Genomic DNA, 17,644 nt, shown 5'->3' on the forward strand with positions numbered 1-17,644 from the left:
AAAGTGTGTTTGCACAACAAATGTTATGGCACTTTTATTCATATGGCAGCACATTTAAAATAAAACTGAATGCTAAAAGCTATACACTACTTTTGAATTCATTTTTGGATTTTGCGATTAATCGTGATTCATCAGGGAAATCATGTGATTAATTAGATTAAAAATTTGAATCGTTGCCCAGCCCTAGTTTTATCAACATTTCGATTTTTAGAAATTACTCACAAGACTACATGTATTGTGAAATGCATCACAGCACTTCCGTTTTGTAAAGGTTTGCCAATCCCAAATGAATTTGCTCGATTACAAAAAAAAAAGATCACAACACACCTGTGTTTACTGGATTTAAAAAAAAAAGCCTGTATGAGGATGTAGCTCATCAAAGTCTGCTGCCACACACAGAAGCACGTCCCCATGCATTCATGGACACCTTCATTCTATAATGAGACCAACAAGCATATGCAGACTCCTGAATGAATCATTTTGCAGTGCAAAAAACACAGAGAGCAGGGTTGGAAAAATGTAAAAAGAAGTCTTACAGCAGATGAAACAGTCCGGTGACACCTGCGCGGTCACATGCACCGTCTTTGGTGAGCTGCATTTACAGTCCAACCGGGCCATTTATTTAGACCACCACCCTTCTCTCAGTAAACAAGCCAAATTGAGTTACTGACTGAAGAAAGTTTGACACTGTGAACTGTATGAGAAAACGTTCTTTTTTGACATTTTGATGCGTCTAACAGACGTTGTCTCCAAGTTGCCTGAATGGTGATTTTGTCAGATGAAGCTGCGGCTAAATGAGAATCAGGATTTCATGAGAGCAGAGACACAGTCTGGAAATGCTTTAAACAACCGCAAGTTGCCCTTATGGGCTGATTTTCAATCATAATTATTGAGGTCTTTAGACATCTGACAAAAGAAACGTGAATGAAAGCAGCTTTATTTGGAATATACGCTTTAGCTTTACTGTTTTCAAAAACAGATGAAACCAAGGAGCACATTTGGCTTTTTTTTTTTTTTTTTAGCTTGTTGAGCATATATACGTGGTCAGTGGTTTGATCTCCAACTGCTTTATCTGGGTATGTTAGTCGGGGTTTGAGGTGCCTGTTTCTTGGCCATTTTGGTCAGACTAACATGTTTACATGTGTTTCAAAAGGCTGACATTTGGTTGGACTAACATGATGTAATACTATATAAAACCATAGAAACGTGTTTACAGCATGGGCATATCTAAGCATTGATTTGCGTGGACATTTTCTCCTCATATCAATGTGCTTTGGGGGGGAAATAAAGTCTTGTTGTGCTTCTAATGACGCATACATACGAAAAAGAACATGATATTGATTGATATTTCCAGCCTTGAGGATGTGGAACTCCTCAGCTGTAAAGATGGGCTCGCTCACCTTTCAACTTATTCAGTGTCAAAGAAATATTTCTTGAAGAACAACACATACAAATTTTGGGGGAGATTTTCAGAAGGCACGTTGTTGCACCCAGACTGGCAAAATGCAGTTTTAGGTTATTCTCCTGTTCAGCAATTCATCCTGGTCCTGTCAAAGACAGTCGTTAGCAGCTTTTAATAAAAACACGAATAAATATAATAAATAGTAACAAATATCCCCTATGACTAGTCATTCCTGGATAGAGGTACAAAAGCTCTAAAGATAAAACAGAAGGAAGTGAAAGAAAGTGAAATACTTTTATCTACAATATGAAGTACATCACGCTTCAGTGTTGTGAATGTGATGTTCATCGGTTTGGTTCACAACCTGTTGAATAAATTGAAAACACTATACATATATAGTTATTCCCAGAGCTTAAAAGCGAAGGTATCGGAGAAGCAGATTTTGAACCCAACGGCTTTTGTATCAGGGAATGTGAATCTGTCTCCTCTGGATGTGGTGTGTTTAGTCTGAGAGCTGCGATCCACCATCTGCTCTACAGCTGCCTGTCAGAGGGGCTAATTAGAGCAGTGATAATGTCCAATCATCTATGCTACATTAAGCTAACATCTAACACAACCTTTCAAGAGGCCAGAGAGCTCATGAAAAGATCAGTTATCGTAAAGTCTTAGTTAAGATTTATCACATTTAGGATGCAGATGTTGACCTGACGCAAAAAAGTTCACATTGTTTTTATCCATCCGAGGCAAAAGAGCTTCAGGAGAGCCCCAGTGGTGGTCAGTTTTACTGCTGTTTATCTGTTTGCTTTGTTTGTCTCTCTGTGTGTCACAAAGACGCACACAAACTACCAAGTTGAATGTTGTGGAACTTTTCAAAGAGGTTGAACGGGGGGGGGGGGGGGACGACACTAACCGAACTAACCGAATCCGGTGCAGATCTCCACCCGTGGAGAGAAAATGCTTTCCAACTGCTCATCTAGTCTTTTGTCGAAGGGGTCTGCGTAGCCTTTTTTTTTTTTTTTGCCATTTTGAAATTTTCTATAGTTAAAAGTTGATGGAAGCTGCAATATTTGCTGAGTATAGATGAAAAATAAGTTCTGATTGAGCAAAGATTAGAGTCTCCAGTCTGATTTGTGGTTTTGTCCTCTTACCAGCAGCATTACCATACACACTGACAGGAAAAGTGCAAATTACAGCATGTCCAATGATAACTGATGACCCGCCTTCATCATCCATGTCTGTATGACCAAGGTGAGTCAGTTTGTTTGGGCCCTTCTCTCCATGGTTTTGTTTCCAGTGAGCAAACTAACCGCTTCTTCTGCTCTGTTTTTTAAAGCCATGTTGCGTCCATTTGAAAAAATGGAAAGTTTTTTTTGGTGGCATTTCAAAAGTCAGTTTCATGTGTTACTGTGCCTTGTGATTTTCTAACTTTCTACATTTTTTCACTGATCTGGGATCTTGAACCTCTTTTTTTTTCTCTTCAGGACATCTCAAAGAAATTGACCTGAACCCTGAAACTACCTTCCTCTCACACCAGTTACAGTGTATCTTTTTTTCTTCCCTCCCTGTCCTCTTCTTCATCCTCTCTTGCTCCCATGCCCCTCAGCCTCGACACCAGCCTCCCTTTGAAGTCCTCTTTTAAGAGCACAATTAACCCCCTCTTCCAGACACTGCATTCACTTCTCACTTTTTTAATAGGGGGCTCATAGACAAGTGTGAGAGCTTTTTTCTTTTTTTTCTCTCTCACACTTTGTCACATACACGTGCACACTTAGATCTAGGGGTCCTTACAACATGCCTGTAAATTCTAAATGTCTGTCTGCAGACTCAGAGACCCTTCCTGTGTGTATGCTGTTATACTGTAAGTGTGTTTGTGTGAGACGGGGCAAATGAAAGAGAGACGGACAGCGTTTCTGCTAGTTTGACTCACAGTTAATGTAGCTTCCGCTGCTTTGATACAAAGTGAATCAGTGGTGACTGGGGGTTGAAAGAGCCCATTAAAGCAGTAGACCAACTAATTGTCGCTCAGCATGGGCTCTTTTGGGACCATTACCTGCTCACTTTAAATTAATAGAAATGATTTGTCTCTTTATTGGAACGGTGTACATCAAAGCACTTGGACACCCAACCGTCTAAAGCCACGTTAATTAGCATGCGCCACTCTTCTGTAGATGAGTTGACTTGAAACATCACTTTGTTTTGGCACCATACCGCCATGATCTGTAGCTGCTCAGTGTTTCCTGCGCCGGCAGTATACGGAGCCTTAGGCGCCCCCAGTAATTTAGTGCAGGTGAATCTCGCCTTTGTGACTCAGCCTGTAGCACAAGGATGTTTCCCTTAAAATTCAAGAATATGGGGCACTGGTTTTAGGCTTTTAAAGTCCATAGATGTCATCTGGACTTCTGTTTTTTGCTCTTGTGAATACAGAGGCAAAGATTTTGATTCCTTTAAAACATAATGAGTGCGTGGCGGGGGTGGTGTTGAGTCACAGCAACAGTCAGCATCCGGTTGCTGACTGCACACCGTGACACGGAGGACTGTGTGTGAATATGTTTCAGACCCTGTGCTACATCCATACATGTAAGTTTAGCCAAATTCAATGCAATGGATTCAATGCACAGATGTTTTTTAAGTTACTCGAATGGAGGTTTTATAACATGACACTTCGGTCATAAAATCAGTATTTTATTGGAGCAGAGCAACAGTTTGTAAATGCTTTAGATGACCGTGAGTTGACACAAAGTCTTCATTGGTTCCTTTTAAATCGATATTATTCATTCTGTTCCGTTTGGTCATCTGACAAAAGAAATTGAGATAAACCTCCGTGGAAATTCAGACGGATTTATATGCACTTAAACTTTTAGAGATGGAATTTTGGAGGATGCGTGGAGCGCCGCGGCCCATTTCAGTGTAGCTGAGCGTATACATTTAGGACCGATTTGACCCCAAACAGCATAAACTGCTTGTGATTGTCCAGTTTTAACAAGCTGAATTTACTATAATTATAATCAGAGAAAGAATCGTATAAGAATCCTACCGTTGCATGGAGGTTACCGTGCAATGATAGGATACATGTAAGTTGAACAAAACTGTTCATCAAATAGCGTGTGTATTTGCTTCCCTCTTTTGTCAACATGTGCATCTGAAACTTCAGCTGAGCTGCCTCGCTTCCTGTTAGTTACCTGCACCCGTGAAGAGGATGGAGAAAAAAAATCTTGACTCTCCGAATGGAAGGAAGGAATGGATAGAATCAAGATAGTGTAATGAGAGAGTTTTTTGTGTTTTCCTATGGCTCTCAGTAAAATATGTTTGGTCTTTCTTTCTGGGCCAGTTCGCCACATGTCATGAATGCACCATCTGCAGTGACGAGCTTTACCCACCGTGCCAAAGTGACGGCACAGCCCAGTGCGACTGCTTTGTGCTTGACTTCTGAACCACCCTTAGCAGGACTAATTTTCTACGAACTCATTGCAGTACATCATCATTGTTTACGTAAAACTAGACCAGCTCTTGTCCACAAATACACAGGAGTCCGTGTCCTTTCGGGGCCGAAGTACGCATCTTTTCATTGATCATACATGTGCAACAGAGTTCAAAGTTCAGCAGCCTTAAGAGGAGTGACAGTGGGCTAAGCCCATTGAGTCAGATTGAGAGGATAGTCCATGTGCAAACACAGACGTGCTGTTTGCCTACAATAACTTCCTCAGAAGCGATGGCAGCTCAGTGTTGAGCTATTTAAGACCAGCAAGCCTTTGAGGACGGAGGATTTTCCTTCCCCACATCTCTCTCTCTCTTTCCCTCCCTCCGTCTCTTTCTTTCTGTCATTAATACTATGATATTGTCCCATCTGTTGGGGGAGCCAGCGTGGAGCAGATGTTTCCAGTTAGACTCATCAGAACCTGATGTGGGGAGGCCAGAGTGAACGAGAGGGACTGAAACTGGGAAGCCCGTTCTGAGTGGGAACAGCAGCACAAGGCAAAGTAATTAAATCACAGGGTCTCTGCTGTTTCGGTGCACTGGTAAACACCGAGGTGACACATTAAGAAATGTTCTGAGACATTGCTGCAAAAAGTAAAAGAAGAAATATCACATCATTTCACATCAACACACAAGACAGGAGAAATCCATTTTCTTGGTGGCTCCCGGCCAGATGTTTAACAATCTTGTCTCGCATGATTGGTTTAAAACTGTAGGTGCCCTGGGATGTAAGATGCTTAAATGTAAACCATAAACAAGAAAATAGGCAGATGAAAGACCTTGTGCTGCTGACTGTTGTTACCCCACCCCACAATCATTTTGCACTAAATCAGATGCAGAAATAAACAACTCTCAGCTTTGGATTTGTAGCCAAAACCCTTTCTCATCAAGAATGTCATCCATCCGTCCCACATTCATTACAGAAGGAAACATGTTGGATCTTTGATGGGGTACAGTGATTTTAGGCTGCAGTTTTTTTTAATTTGGATATTATGAATGGCTAGCTATCTTATATTTTCCCTGATGCAAATTCCCACGCAGCTTCTGTCCTAAATCACCACAGACACATTACGAACAGCAATATTTTAGAATAAAAAACTCCACTTTTATGACCACTCGTGATGCATTGCTTGCAGTATTTCAGCACTGTTGAAGCTCTTGAGCGTAACTGTATCCTGGTGACCCGGGTTACTGCAACAGTCAGCGCTATGATGTCAGGGAATATCATCAGCGTGCCCAAAGATGGTGTAGTGGTTGTATGCGAATACCACTCAGAATAATAACTCACATCTGCTCTCATAATGGACGACGTAGCACCACCAAATCTCTTCTTTAGGAATGCGAGGTGCTTTTCTCCCAAAGAGAGAAACCAGAGAGCCGGGTCCGTTATCTGTGATGTCATTTTGGTGAGTCCCCATGGGGTGACAATTGAGAAGTTTCTTGCGATCCATAAGCGATGTTAGAATTGAGTCGAAAAACGTTCGTTTTCCCACAGGAAATGTTCCAGTGCTCTGCTTTTCCAACTCTCCCAATTGATTCTCTATGGAAGCTTGTTCTGGTCACAGAATCCCTATCGTTTCTGGATGAGAGGGGCAACATTTCACGCTCATTCAGCAGTTGCGTTGGTGTAATGTAAAAGAGCTCCCTTCCGGGTTGAGAAAGCTCAGAAATCTCTCTCCAGCCTCGTACCTCCCGTCTCTGCTCCTCAGTAATGCTTCATTGGCTTCTACCAGGAACCACACTGGAGATTCCAGCTGAAGCGTCTTTGCATTGATATGGCATTTTCTGCATTATACTTGGGTTCAGATGCTGTCCTGAAGGAAACACGAGCTGTTGATTTTGATATGGTTCCCTTTGGATGAGAGCAGGTCCCCATCGAAGGACAGCTTTGTGGTAAAATTAAAACCTCATTTTTCACCAGCAAATAAACAAAAACTGTATCTGAAAAAAAAAAAAAAAAAAAACTACAGTCATGTTATGATTTAGTAACACACTTGGAACGGTTTGTGTTTTCTTTACTGCGTATACGATGCGTGCACACTTGTGTGTTTGCACGCTTTTTTCTTTGAGTGTTTATGCGCATTTTCTCACACGCGTGACTTCATGAGTGTGTTTGTGGGCTGCAGTAGGCCGCAGGCGAGGTTACATCTTGCAGCAATTAAGCTGCATGCGTCTCTTACGCCCCTTCATTCGTCTAGTGCAGGGTCTTATTTCAAGGCCTGCCTGCATTAGATAAACTGAGAACATTTGATGGCTTGGTGGCTGAACACAGCAACAACATGTTGCACTCATCAGATAATTACTAGAAAATAAAATGCGGTTGTATTAAATGGAATTTGAGTATGTTTACAATGTCAACAAACCATGGAGATGCGCATCAGAAGTTAACGACGGAAAAGGTGGGGGAGAGGAGGTGGAAGATGGGCGGAGGAGATAGGTGAAGCAACATTCATCAGACATGTTTTACTTCAGACCTCCCATTGAAATACAAATGGAAACACCCCTGTGGTCTCGGTGCTCTGCCAAAGAGAAGGCTGCGGATCAGTGGGAATATTCCATGATGACAACATGACTCGGAAACATGCAAGTAGTTATCGCGAATGGGATCACTTGACATGGCGAAACCTTTAACTGTTGATAGGAGCCTTGATGCCAGAAACCAGTCGTCCCTAGCATTGCTGAGAGGCACTTGACACAACTGAATGTTACAAATGTTTTTCACTGAAATCACCAGATAATCAACCGATTAAACTGTTGTAGACGTACGTTCACGTTAGCGTTGTTTATGGGGACAACACCCTGATTCCGAATTTTGGAGCCAAGGCCATATGTTTTTTAATTGCAGCCAAAGATATTCGGAAATACTTAATGAACACAACCGCTGTAACATATACACACACAAGCACATAGAAGTACCACTACTTGACCACATATTAAAGGCCAACCTACTTAGACCAAATTCACGGCCTATGACGCACATTCGCAAAAGGCAATTCAACAATATTTACAAAGCACACAAACCCTGATTAGTCGGAAATACGTGGTCTAAATAAATAGTTAGTAAAGACACGGACGGGACATGTAAAAAATATTCGAACAAGTACAAGGTGGCAGCTGGAACTGCCTACTGCTACCATTTTTAATCACTGTAGGGCAAAGGATGTCAAGAAGACTAACTGGAAGACGGACCTCTTCATCAGCAGCTTCCTCCCCTCAGCGCGTTCCCCTCACATGCTCCTGGCAGCCGATGCAAGTTTACGGATGCTACTTCAGAGGATGGTGTCAGTGGCAAATTAGTCATCCCTCCAGTGATTCAACATATACACTTGTCCCTCTCTGCTGCTTCGTCTTCTCTTGGGTTTTCTTTCTTTATTTTTTTCTTGGCTACGACCATGTCTCATTTCCTCCCCAAAAGCTCCTTTCATCCGCAGTTTTTCTCTTCTGGGCTTTGACCTTCTGTCATGGATTCTTCACGGTGTCCAAACTCTGTCTCCATTCCTCGTTTTCAGACTCATTTTCCTTTTACAATTTGTTTCTGTATCTTCGAAAACGCGTGCAGTTCAGAAGGGAGAATCGACTCTCTTTCTTTTTGCGTGTGTGTAATGTAAGCCTGTGGAGAAATTCAGTCGTAATTGAGCTGGTTTAATCCATTAACCTCTTAAGCTTTACTATCTCGGTGGTAATTTGTCATTAGAAAAGCCCCCCCCCCCCCTTTTTTTTACATCTATTCCAAGCAACTATGGAAGGAGGAGAAATATGACTTGGACAGAAACACTGAATCAGAGCAGCACTGCTTCCAAATGGGCTTGTAATTCATGATGAGTTTTATCAACCGATGATTTTCTGAAGAAAAAACAGGTTTTTTTTATCCACAAAACAGGTCTGAACCTTAAAATTCTGTTCACTTTTCTTTCAGTCTAGTTCACTGCCACTCACAGCCTCCAGGCCAGGATGCTCAACAAATAAGGGCCCTTACTGGATTAGGATCACAGACCAGATCTCTCTCCACTAACCCCGGAGGCCCGAGGGCAGAACGTGTGGGAAAGCTTGAAAGATTGACAGGAAGTTGTCGTGTAAAAGCAGAGGTGTGTGTGCGTTTTCCCGTGTACATACGCGTGTGTGTGTGTGTGTGTGTGAGTGTTTGCCTAGCAGGCAGAACACAAGGCCAAGACAGGAAACAAAGTGGTTGTGCCACCGGAACAGAACGGCAAGAGAAATTACTCAAAATCAGGCTGGCAGAACTTCTGAGGAGCAGAGCTGAGTGGACATTGAGGGAGGACAGAGTGTTGACATGGATCATGGTGGATCATGGTGCGCCTAACCCAACAGGAAAACAAACAATGCATTTGATTACGTTTCTGTCCGCAGAGTATTTGAAACTCTGAAGTGTGTAATTCTTCTGCTGGTTTTGGATGACGATCTAAAAAAAATGCCTTTGTAGATTGATTTTGGGAAAATTAAAAAAATAACAACATAACATCGAGGCACCGTGAGCTGCCAAAACAGCTTCTCTAAGCATTGTCATCAATTCCACACATCTCTGTTATTCTTTTGGAGGGATAGAACTCCACTAACCCCAAACATTACCTCCTTATTTGGTAATTTGATAAGCCTGCGTATTCACGTGAATCCAAAGTAAACCTAAACCTTGCTCTTCACTTTGCAATTTGTCAATCATGCATACAATTTGTGACTTCAGGACCAGCTTGCTGGACAAACTCTGTGCTGGGGAAGGCTGCCATCTGGTGGTCATTTATTATCTGCGCAGTCTGTCCCTGATGAACATACAACAAGCGTGTAGGGAATGCAGCAGATTCTGTCGGTGCTGAAAAAGCACACGTATGTTACCATTTGACAGGTGGCACCATGTCCGCTTCTTGTTTTTATCATTTTTGTCAATGTTGAAACCAACAAATTAGAAAACGCTTTCGGCGGTAAATAGATTTTTCATGTCGTCACCACGTGTGGTGAGAGAATTGGAATGCAGTCTTGTGCTGGAGATGCTGTCAAATTCTGGAAAACTCTGGCGTAAAATGCAGTGGATGCTTACTTTTAATGACGGACATCGAGCAGTTTTGCTATTAACTGTATATTCTTAAAATAACCAATAACCTTTACGTTATAATGCGGTGTGTAGAGAGAGATATGAAACACACAAGATGACAGTGCAGTATTTTGAAAATTTAATAAAAGTGGGCAAAGTACAGTTGGCAACCTTTTTTTTTTCATGTTTCTCATCACTACAAAACGGTTAGTAAAGAAACAACCATGAGAAAAGTTGCTTTCTTCGATTTCCCTGTCTTTGTACAAAACATTTCAGTCAAGGCCTAAAGAGAAGTTTATGATATCTTACCAGCTAAGATATAAAGACATGCAAAGACGGTTCAAAGCTCCTGAGTGACTCACTCACATCCAAATGTGGTTCATCTGACTCTAGTTCAACAGTGTTCAGTGCTCTGTGCACGCGGAGCAGTGCAACACTGCTTTGTAGAAAGGTGATCAGTGGCTCCAAGTACAGTGCTAAAGGTAAAAGGAGTGTGGAGTCGAAAGAGTGCAGACGCCTGCACAAGACCCATCCAGAGAAAAATACATTTGAAACACGTATTAAAAAAACTGTACAGTGTATTTCGGTACCTAAAGAGGAGCGACGAAAGAGACGGGACATTACAAACAGAGACAGGGAAAAAACACCATTTGTGCTAAGTGTAAATAAATTAATGAGATGGAATAAGGAAGCTGGGTGTAAAAAAACTGCCTGATTACAGGCACGTGACAGGGGAACTCGACCATAATTTGGTTTCAGCCAGAACACGTGCTTTTCAAGTAAGAAGTCGCGAACAAAAGACCAAACTGTGGGAGAAGACAAGAGGAGGACGCGTTTCCTCTGCGTCAAAAAGAGAAAAAAAAACAAAAAAATGTCGAGGGCATACTGTTAGGCCTTTGTTACAACTGAAATGTTTTTTCGTTTTTAGATCATTAAAGCCAGCCTTCTGTATGAATAACAGGAAGATGAACTTATTCGAGAGTCACGAGAACAAACAGTGTGCTGTTATACACAAGAAAAAGCGTCTGGTTCACACGAAACACACACAAGGCCATGAGAAACACAGCTATCAAACCTCTTCATTACAGTACAGGTACTTAGAAAACCTTAATGCAGTTCAGTCATATATTAGACTCGGACTGTTGAAGCTGTCAGAGAACTGTGGACATCCCATTTAGATAAAAAAAAATACTGTTGTACGATTAAATAGATACTATTAACAGTGCGCTTGTGTCAGAAACTCTGTGTTTTCATTGGGACTGATGAGTGCACACTTTCAGCATGTTTGTGTCACACAACACACACACGTTGGAACTATCACACTTGTATCATGCATGTGATTTAAGCTAACTGAACAGTTTGAGTGTGAGGCGTTAATGTGGAGAGACTGAGCGACAAATTTGACTGGTGCACACGAGGAAAAAAATTAATTTGACCAGTCAGCTGGCAGATGTAGAGATCAGAGTTGAAAAGCTTTATGAAACCTTTAAGCCGGTTTACATCTGGTGTGAACATGCGATCTGTATCTGGATCCTTGGATCTGATCCACTGGTTTTTGCCTTTATTCTGCAACTGAACTGTGTACTATTCTTGCTTGTGCTGGCAATTTGATCTGATCTAAAAAGTCTGGGATGGATTCTTCTCAAACAAACAAGACAAACAAACAAAATCCACATATATGAGTCTGCTTTCTGTCTCCAATCCCACCGCGTATTGACATACATGTGTTGTCACTCATCCAGACAGGTTATTCGGGTACAGGTGTGCATGGGGTAGGAGATCATAAAGGTTACAAATGAGCATAAGCTATGAATGCACGATTGTAAACCAACTCCTTCCAAACAAATATTCCAGGTTTGTCCACAGGCACAATGTGTAGGGCTGTCTTCAGTTTTAAAGACATCGTGCGTCTGCAGCCACCCCGACTGCGTCTCAGCAGGCCTCCTTGGCTTGACTTGGCATCTTGCACATCATCAGGATTTGCTTCAAGGCTTTCTGTACGTCCTCATCCATCTGACCCTGAGAGCACACAGCACAGCTTCAGTTAAACTACCAAATAAAATGTTTTGTGCATTAGGTTTTAACAAAAGCCAAAGAAGTACTGCACATTTGAAGCTGTAAACTAAATCATAGGTTTCTAATGTATTGAAAAGCATGTGCTGGTGTTAATATAGGATTTTTTTTTACCAAGTTAAGAAAAATCCACAGTCTTTAAAGTCTGCAAAGTGTAAATAAATGCGAATATTCTAAATATTTGCCCATTTTAATTCATCGTTTGCAGGAGTGAATTCTACTTTTTGTTAATCACTTCTTACATTTCAGTGCGATTGTTCTGACTTGAACCGTTCTTCTGAGAGCAGTCAAAGCACCATCGGACGTCCTTATTTTCTAAGTGTTACTTCTCAGAGACGGTCTTTTATTTGGGGGGTGTTATCTTTTAGAACAGATATGAATTCAGTTTTATATTCACCTGAACAGCATAGAGGAGGTGCATCCTGTAGACTGACACTATTTCATTGTGCTGCTTCTTTGATTCCTGGAGAGGCAACACAAGGTAAATATAAAATGTATCATCTTAGTTTAAGTATATTAAGACCTGTTTTTGTGTCACATAAGAATAAGTTGAATGAATGAATCTTACCGCGAGCTGGTACTGCAGCTGTTTGATTTGTTGCTGCAGAGTTTCCAGCTGCTGGCTTTGCTGCTGTCTCTTGGAGGGGGAACAGGAGCTGTAGGAGTGCTGTACCAGGCTGCTCAAAGCATCCTTGAGTTTAACTACTTCGCGAGACAAGTCATCTATCTGAAAGGGAACAAAAAAGTCTGTTTGAGGCAACAATAAACTCAAAATGTAAGGAAAGGGAATAAATGAGATGGGATTATCGAGTGTATCCAGTTTAGGTAAACGGATGCTTAAGAATACATTAGAAACTGACTTCACTGACTGACTGTGATGGCACTTACACAGTGTCTACCAAATCATTACTGACCCTCTTGTTCTTTTCTCTTTCAGAGGCAACGTGATTCTCTTCCAGCTGTTTGAGCTGACACACAGCATCCTGGGACTCAGCCAGTCTGGAGGTCAGCGTCTGGTTCTCCTTTTCCCTCGACATCAGCAGCTCCTGCAGGGCTTCCCGCTCTGCGCTGTTATCCCGAGCCTAACCAGTGAACGAGAGCACACACACACAAGTGCATTTGAAGAGATTTTTCAGGCTCCTCTGTGGACATGTTGCTTTTCTTTTCTCATTCGTCCTCCCCACCTTCTGCCACACATCAGCCATCTCCAGCGCCATCTCATCCTGCTTCCTCAGGGCGTCCTGGAGGAGCTGCCTCAGATGGTTGGCGTCGCCCTCCAGCCGCTCCCGCACGCTCTCGTGCTCCACGCGGGAGACAGAGTCATCGGGAGTGACGTCGTTCTCATTAGTCGTTCTTTTTGTGAGACAAGAACCACATTTCAACGATGACAGTTTAAGTGCACTTATTCCAGCCGATGGAAAAAAAAAATTCAATGTTTTGTATTTGCTGAAATAATCGAACTACAGACAGCAGACGGGGTCAGTTTCGCAGGTATAACTAGATATAATCACTCTTAGTTCCCGTCCTACGGGTTTCCAAAGAAATGTGCTCTCACTGTGGCTTTTCTGCTTTTGCTCAGTTACATGTAACTAAATGGAATCCGTTTTTCTTAGAGGCTCAAACTTGTCGACTCTTTAGGATATGTAAGTTTGATGTAATTAACGAGTGAAAAGATGCGAGTATTTACAAAGACACGGATGGTCACATTCATACTTCCAACCCTCACTCTTCATTAGCTATTGGCTCAAAATGAAGAAATCAACTTGAGAGATTAAAAACAAATAAGCTTGTTCTTACCATGATGTTGATTTGACTTTTTTAAATGTTGATTTGTAATCTGCTTTGAGCTAGCTCATAAACGAGTCTAACGGAAATATACTCCAGTCCGGCTCTTGAGCAAGTGGACCCTTCAACCAGGCTTTCCTAAAATGTTTTGAACAAATAGGGCTCCAGGTAACCCTTTCTTTAGCAGCACTGGTGCTCCCTCCTGGAAACATGTGCACCAGCAGTAAACTTACATGCACCTTTTAAACTGACTTAAATAGAACATGTTTTTTTTTTACTCATACTGATATATTAATGATTTATTTGTAATAGATCATTTACAGAAATGACCAAAGCTCTGTTTCATTATGTCTGTCTGCAGAGGAGCTCTGCTGGGTGACAGTTGGAGGAGGCAGAGGTGGCACCATTAGTATTGATTGTTACAAATTAACAACCTTTAGGTACTACTTTTTAGTATCAACGAGCATCTGAGTTTTGATTTTTCTTACAAACCCACTCCGTTGTCAGTTTCTTTCCTTACCTCATCTGAAGGGCCTCCGCCTGCATGGTCTTTTGGTGTAGCTGTTCCTTCAGGGCTTCTAACTCACTTTCCATTTCTTTGATTGCATTTCCCATAGACGACATAACCCTCTGGTGGTCGGTAAGGGCAACAGAGTTCTGTGCCTGCACCTCTACCTTCTGTCTCAGGCGTGTAATGTCCTCCTGCGCAGCCGAGTACTTCCTCTCAGTTTGGCCCAGCGACGCCTGCAGCTCCTCCACCTTACTGCTCAGCCCCTGGACTTGTTGCTCTGCTGGGGCAGACGAGGCTGCACTGATCTCAGCTTGGGCCTCGGCCAGTAGTTTCTGAGTGGCACTAAGCTGACTGTTCATTTCGCTGTAGCACTGGGACATTTCCAGCAAGCGCCGCTGAAGTGCATCAATGACCTCCTCTTTCTCAGCCTTCATCTCTTCAAAGCCCTTCAGAGCTTTCTAGACATCAGGAAAGAAGACATTACAGGATTAATGAACAGCATGAAAACAGCATGTGGTTTTAAAGAAGAATGTGCTCTTTCTTTAAAGTGAAAAAACTGACACTTGCAGCACGAACACACTTTCAAAACTGGCAAAGTTCCCCTTTCAGTCAGAGGCTGACAGTTTTTACCTGGAGCTCCTTGACTTCCTCTTGTGCCTCCGTGTGCAGCTCCTTAATCTCTGCTGTCCTCCTCTCTTGCTCCTTCACCATCTGTCTGTCCTCTTCTGTTCTCTTCAGCACCTCTTCCAGCTGTCTGATTCGCTCAGCAGCTTTATCTCGCTCCGACTGTGATTGGACAAGCTGAGCCCTCAGCTGTGTTACCTCATGTTCAAGTGTGGAGGATGGATGTTTCTGGACCTCCTGTTTCTGTGTCGATTCACCTTCTCTTTTTCTCATCTGCGCTCTCAAATCCTCCACTTCCTCCATAGCTTGGTGGTATCTCTCTTGAGTGTCTGTCAGCTTCGCCTGCAGCTCAGCTAAACTCTCCATCAGCTCACCCTCTTTTTCTTTCCCTTGTACACTTCCATCATCCTCTCTTTCTCTGCCTTGTTCAGATTTCAGCTGTTCTTGAAGCAAAATGTTTTCTCTCTTGGTCTCAAGCAGTTCCATCTTAAGGCTCTCTAGTGTCTGTCCCAACAGCTCGATCTCCTCCTTGCTCCCTGCTTCGCTCTCCTCTTTCTCAACTTGAACGGAAACAGCTTCTGGACGGTTCCCTCCTTCCACGTGGGTGTTGGCGGGCGCCGGTGTCTGTGAATCAAACTCATCCTGAGTGGAGTGGAAGGAGGAGTTTGAAGTCATGCTGCTTGGACGACTGTTCTCTGTCAGTTTCTCATTTCCTTGGAGGGACGGATGTTTCTGTGTGAAAGCACAGAGTGAAGCGAAAGAAAAGTTCAGGAATGAGCTTTGAAAAGTCACATGATCGTCCTATTTGAAAAGGCTCAAGCAATAAATCTATATCAGTGTATTTTGGATTTTTGGCTGACTCCAATGATCGACTTTGGCTTTTTCACAATTTTGGGACATTTTATTTCTCCTTTTTCCTCCTTTTTCCTTGGAGGAACCAGGCAGACTGTTTGACAACATTTTTTTTCCTAGTTATAGATATATACAGTATTAAACACCATTACATTCTTGCTACTCTGCCCATATTTACACTGCATGAGCTTGTGGTAATCATTCTGTTTTTTTGAAGAAGGTATTGTGACTTTGTAAAATGGCCTTTTGGATTAGTTTTTAAGTTATTCTTTAGCTCCTTGTGTCCCATGTGACCACATGCAGCAGTTACCTCGCTTGAATACACAGTGTGCTTGCCATTACTATGAATATGTTCAGTCATTTGTTTATGGGTTAACTCTATCGTAACTGAGTGGGTTACATACCTTGAGTTTGCTTGCAAGTTGCTGGTTCTCCAAAGTAAGAGCAGTAATCTTGGCTTGCAGAGCAGAAACCAGAGATGCAGACGCTGTTTTGTTGACCTGTCGACACACACATACACGTACGTTCACATGCCACAGGGAGACATAAAGGCAACGTTAAGGACCACTGCTGCCTGTGAAACAAACAACACAAGTCGGGACACGTTGTAAGCTTAGGTGAGACCTTTAAGAATGCTGAAGAAGAAGAAGAAATTCAGCTGTTGTCTGTTGTAAGTCTAGCACTAACCTTAGAAAAGTAGTTCCGATTATTGGAAATAAATGAAAAATGTAACAGTTATTATTTTTTACAGTCCATAGAAAAGCGTTTAGGATTACATCCACCATGTTAAAATGCTTCTTTATATCTTTTGCTGGAGACTTTTGAAGGAAAGCCATATGAGTGGTGTATATCCATAAACTAAAAATGTAGGTGCAGTACTCTACGTTGTTTGTAAATACTCATACTGCGAGGTCATTGACTTTGTTCAGGATTTTTGGTCTTGCCAACACAGCAGTTTTTAAAGTCTGCAAAGACATGAAAAAAAACAGGTCACCGTACGGTCGGCTTGTTGGTCATTAATCACCTCAGGAGGACCAGACACTGTCTCCACCATCTGCTTCAGGTCGTCGATCGTCTCCAGCAACATGTTTCTCTCCTCATGAAGCTTCTCAACCTCCCCTCTCAGGGCTGTACCTCGAATGTCGTCCTCCTGTGAAATGACGGGAGGAGGAGGAAGCGAAGGGTGGCGGGAAAGGGGAAAAACAGGCAGAGGGGAAAGCTTACGGAGGCTCATGGTAGGAATTTACATAGTTGATCAATTCCATACCACCACAACCCTACATGGAAAAAAGAAGCCAACCTAATGGGTCGTGCAGCTTTCAAGTTAATATTTTCTTTATTGAGTCAGGTGTGTTTGTGTCACCTTGTAGTTGAATCTCTTCAGAGTGTCACTTTTGTTGGACGTAGGAGTGCCTGTAGATGTAACAACAGAAGGAGAAGAGGGTCCAGAACTCTGTGGAAGAATTAAAGTTAGTCATTTTGGATGAACTTTACTCATAAAATCTTAAAGCGTCTGTACAAAAGCAGATCTGTTCCTGAGGTTTAAAGGTGAGTTCAAAACATTTTGTTTATTATTTCTGAGGGGGAACTTATCAGGTAATACAGCTGTATATACATACATACATACATACATACACTCTCACACTCGTGAAGCTCGAACTACTCAATTTATGTACATACTGCAGACATGCATTAATATTAATATCGGGTGGCGCTCTGATACAAGCCGACAGATACACAGAGACATGCATTTACCTGCAGTGGGCTAATAGGAGGTGGAGGTGCTTTTCGTTTTTTGGGAGTTGTGATCCGCTCATCACTTAACTTAGCTACTTGATCATGCTGAGGAGCCAGCAAAAGCGGCAGAGGGGGAAGGCAT

General features: G+C 42.3%; 1 protein-coding gene across 2 annotated transcripts in view; it reads right to left on the reverse strand.

Moving 5' to 3' along the window:
• Positions 1-10,036: 10,036 nt before the first annotated feature.
• rai14 (retinoic acid induced 14) overlaps positions 10,037-17,644 on the reverse strand; it is a 34,891-nt gene continuing 27,283 nt past the window's right edge. Inside the window, exons 11-21 of one of the 2 annotated variants that reach the window (XM_075455093.1) lie at positions 17,521-17,607; positions 17,129-17,218; positions 16,790-16,915; positions 16,170-16,265; positions 14,920-15,645; positions 14,299-14,747; positions 13,178-13,346; positions 12,908-13,075; positions 12,562-12,720; positions 12,391-12,456; positions 10,037-11,939 (exon numbers count right to left, since the gene is read on the reverse strand). In XM_075455093.1, coding sequence (XP_075311208.1) covers positions 11,853-11,939; positions 12,391-12,456; positions 12,562-12,720; positions 12,908-13,075; positions 13,178-13,346; positions 14,299-14,747; positions 14,920-15,645; positions 16,170-16,265; positions 16,790-16,915; positions 17,129-17,218; positions 17,521-17,607 — 2,223 coding nt within the window. In that variant the 3' untranslated portion in view covers positions 10,037-11,852. The remainder of the gene's footprint in view (positions 11,940-12,390; positions 12,457-12,561; positions 12,721-12,907; positions 13,076-13,177; positions 13,347-14,298; positions 14,748-14,919; positions 15,646-16,169; positions 16,266-16,789; positions 16,916-17,128; positions 17,219-17,520; positions 17,608-17,644) is intronic. The other variant, XM_075455094.1, reaches the window with a different exon arrangement.

Source organism: Odontesthes bonariensis, chromosome 22 (genome assembly GCF_027942865.1).
Source record: "Odontesthes bonariensis isolate fOdoBon6 chromosome 22, fOdoBon6.hap1, whole genome shotgun sequence".
Taxonomy (NCBI): Eukaryota; Metazoa; Chordata; class Actinopteri; order Atheriniformes; family Atherinopsidae; genus Odontesthes; species Odontesthes bonariensis.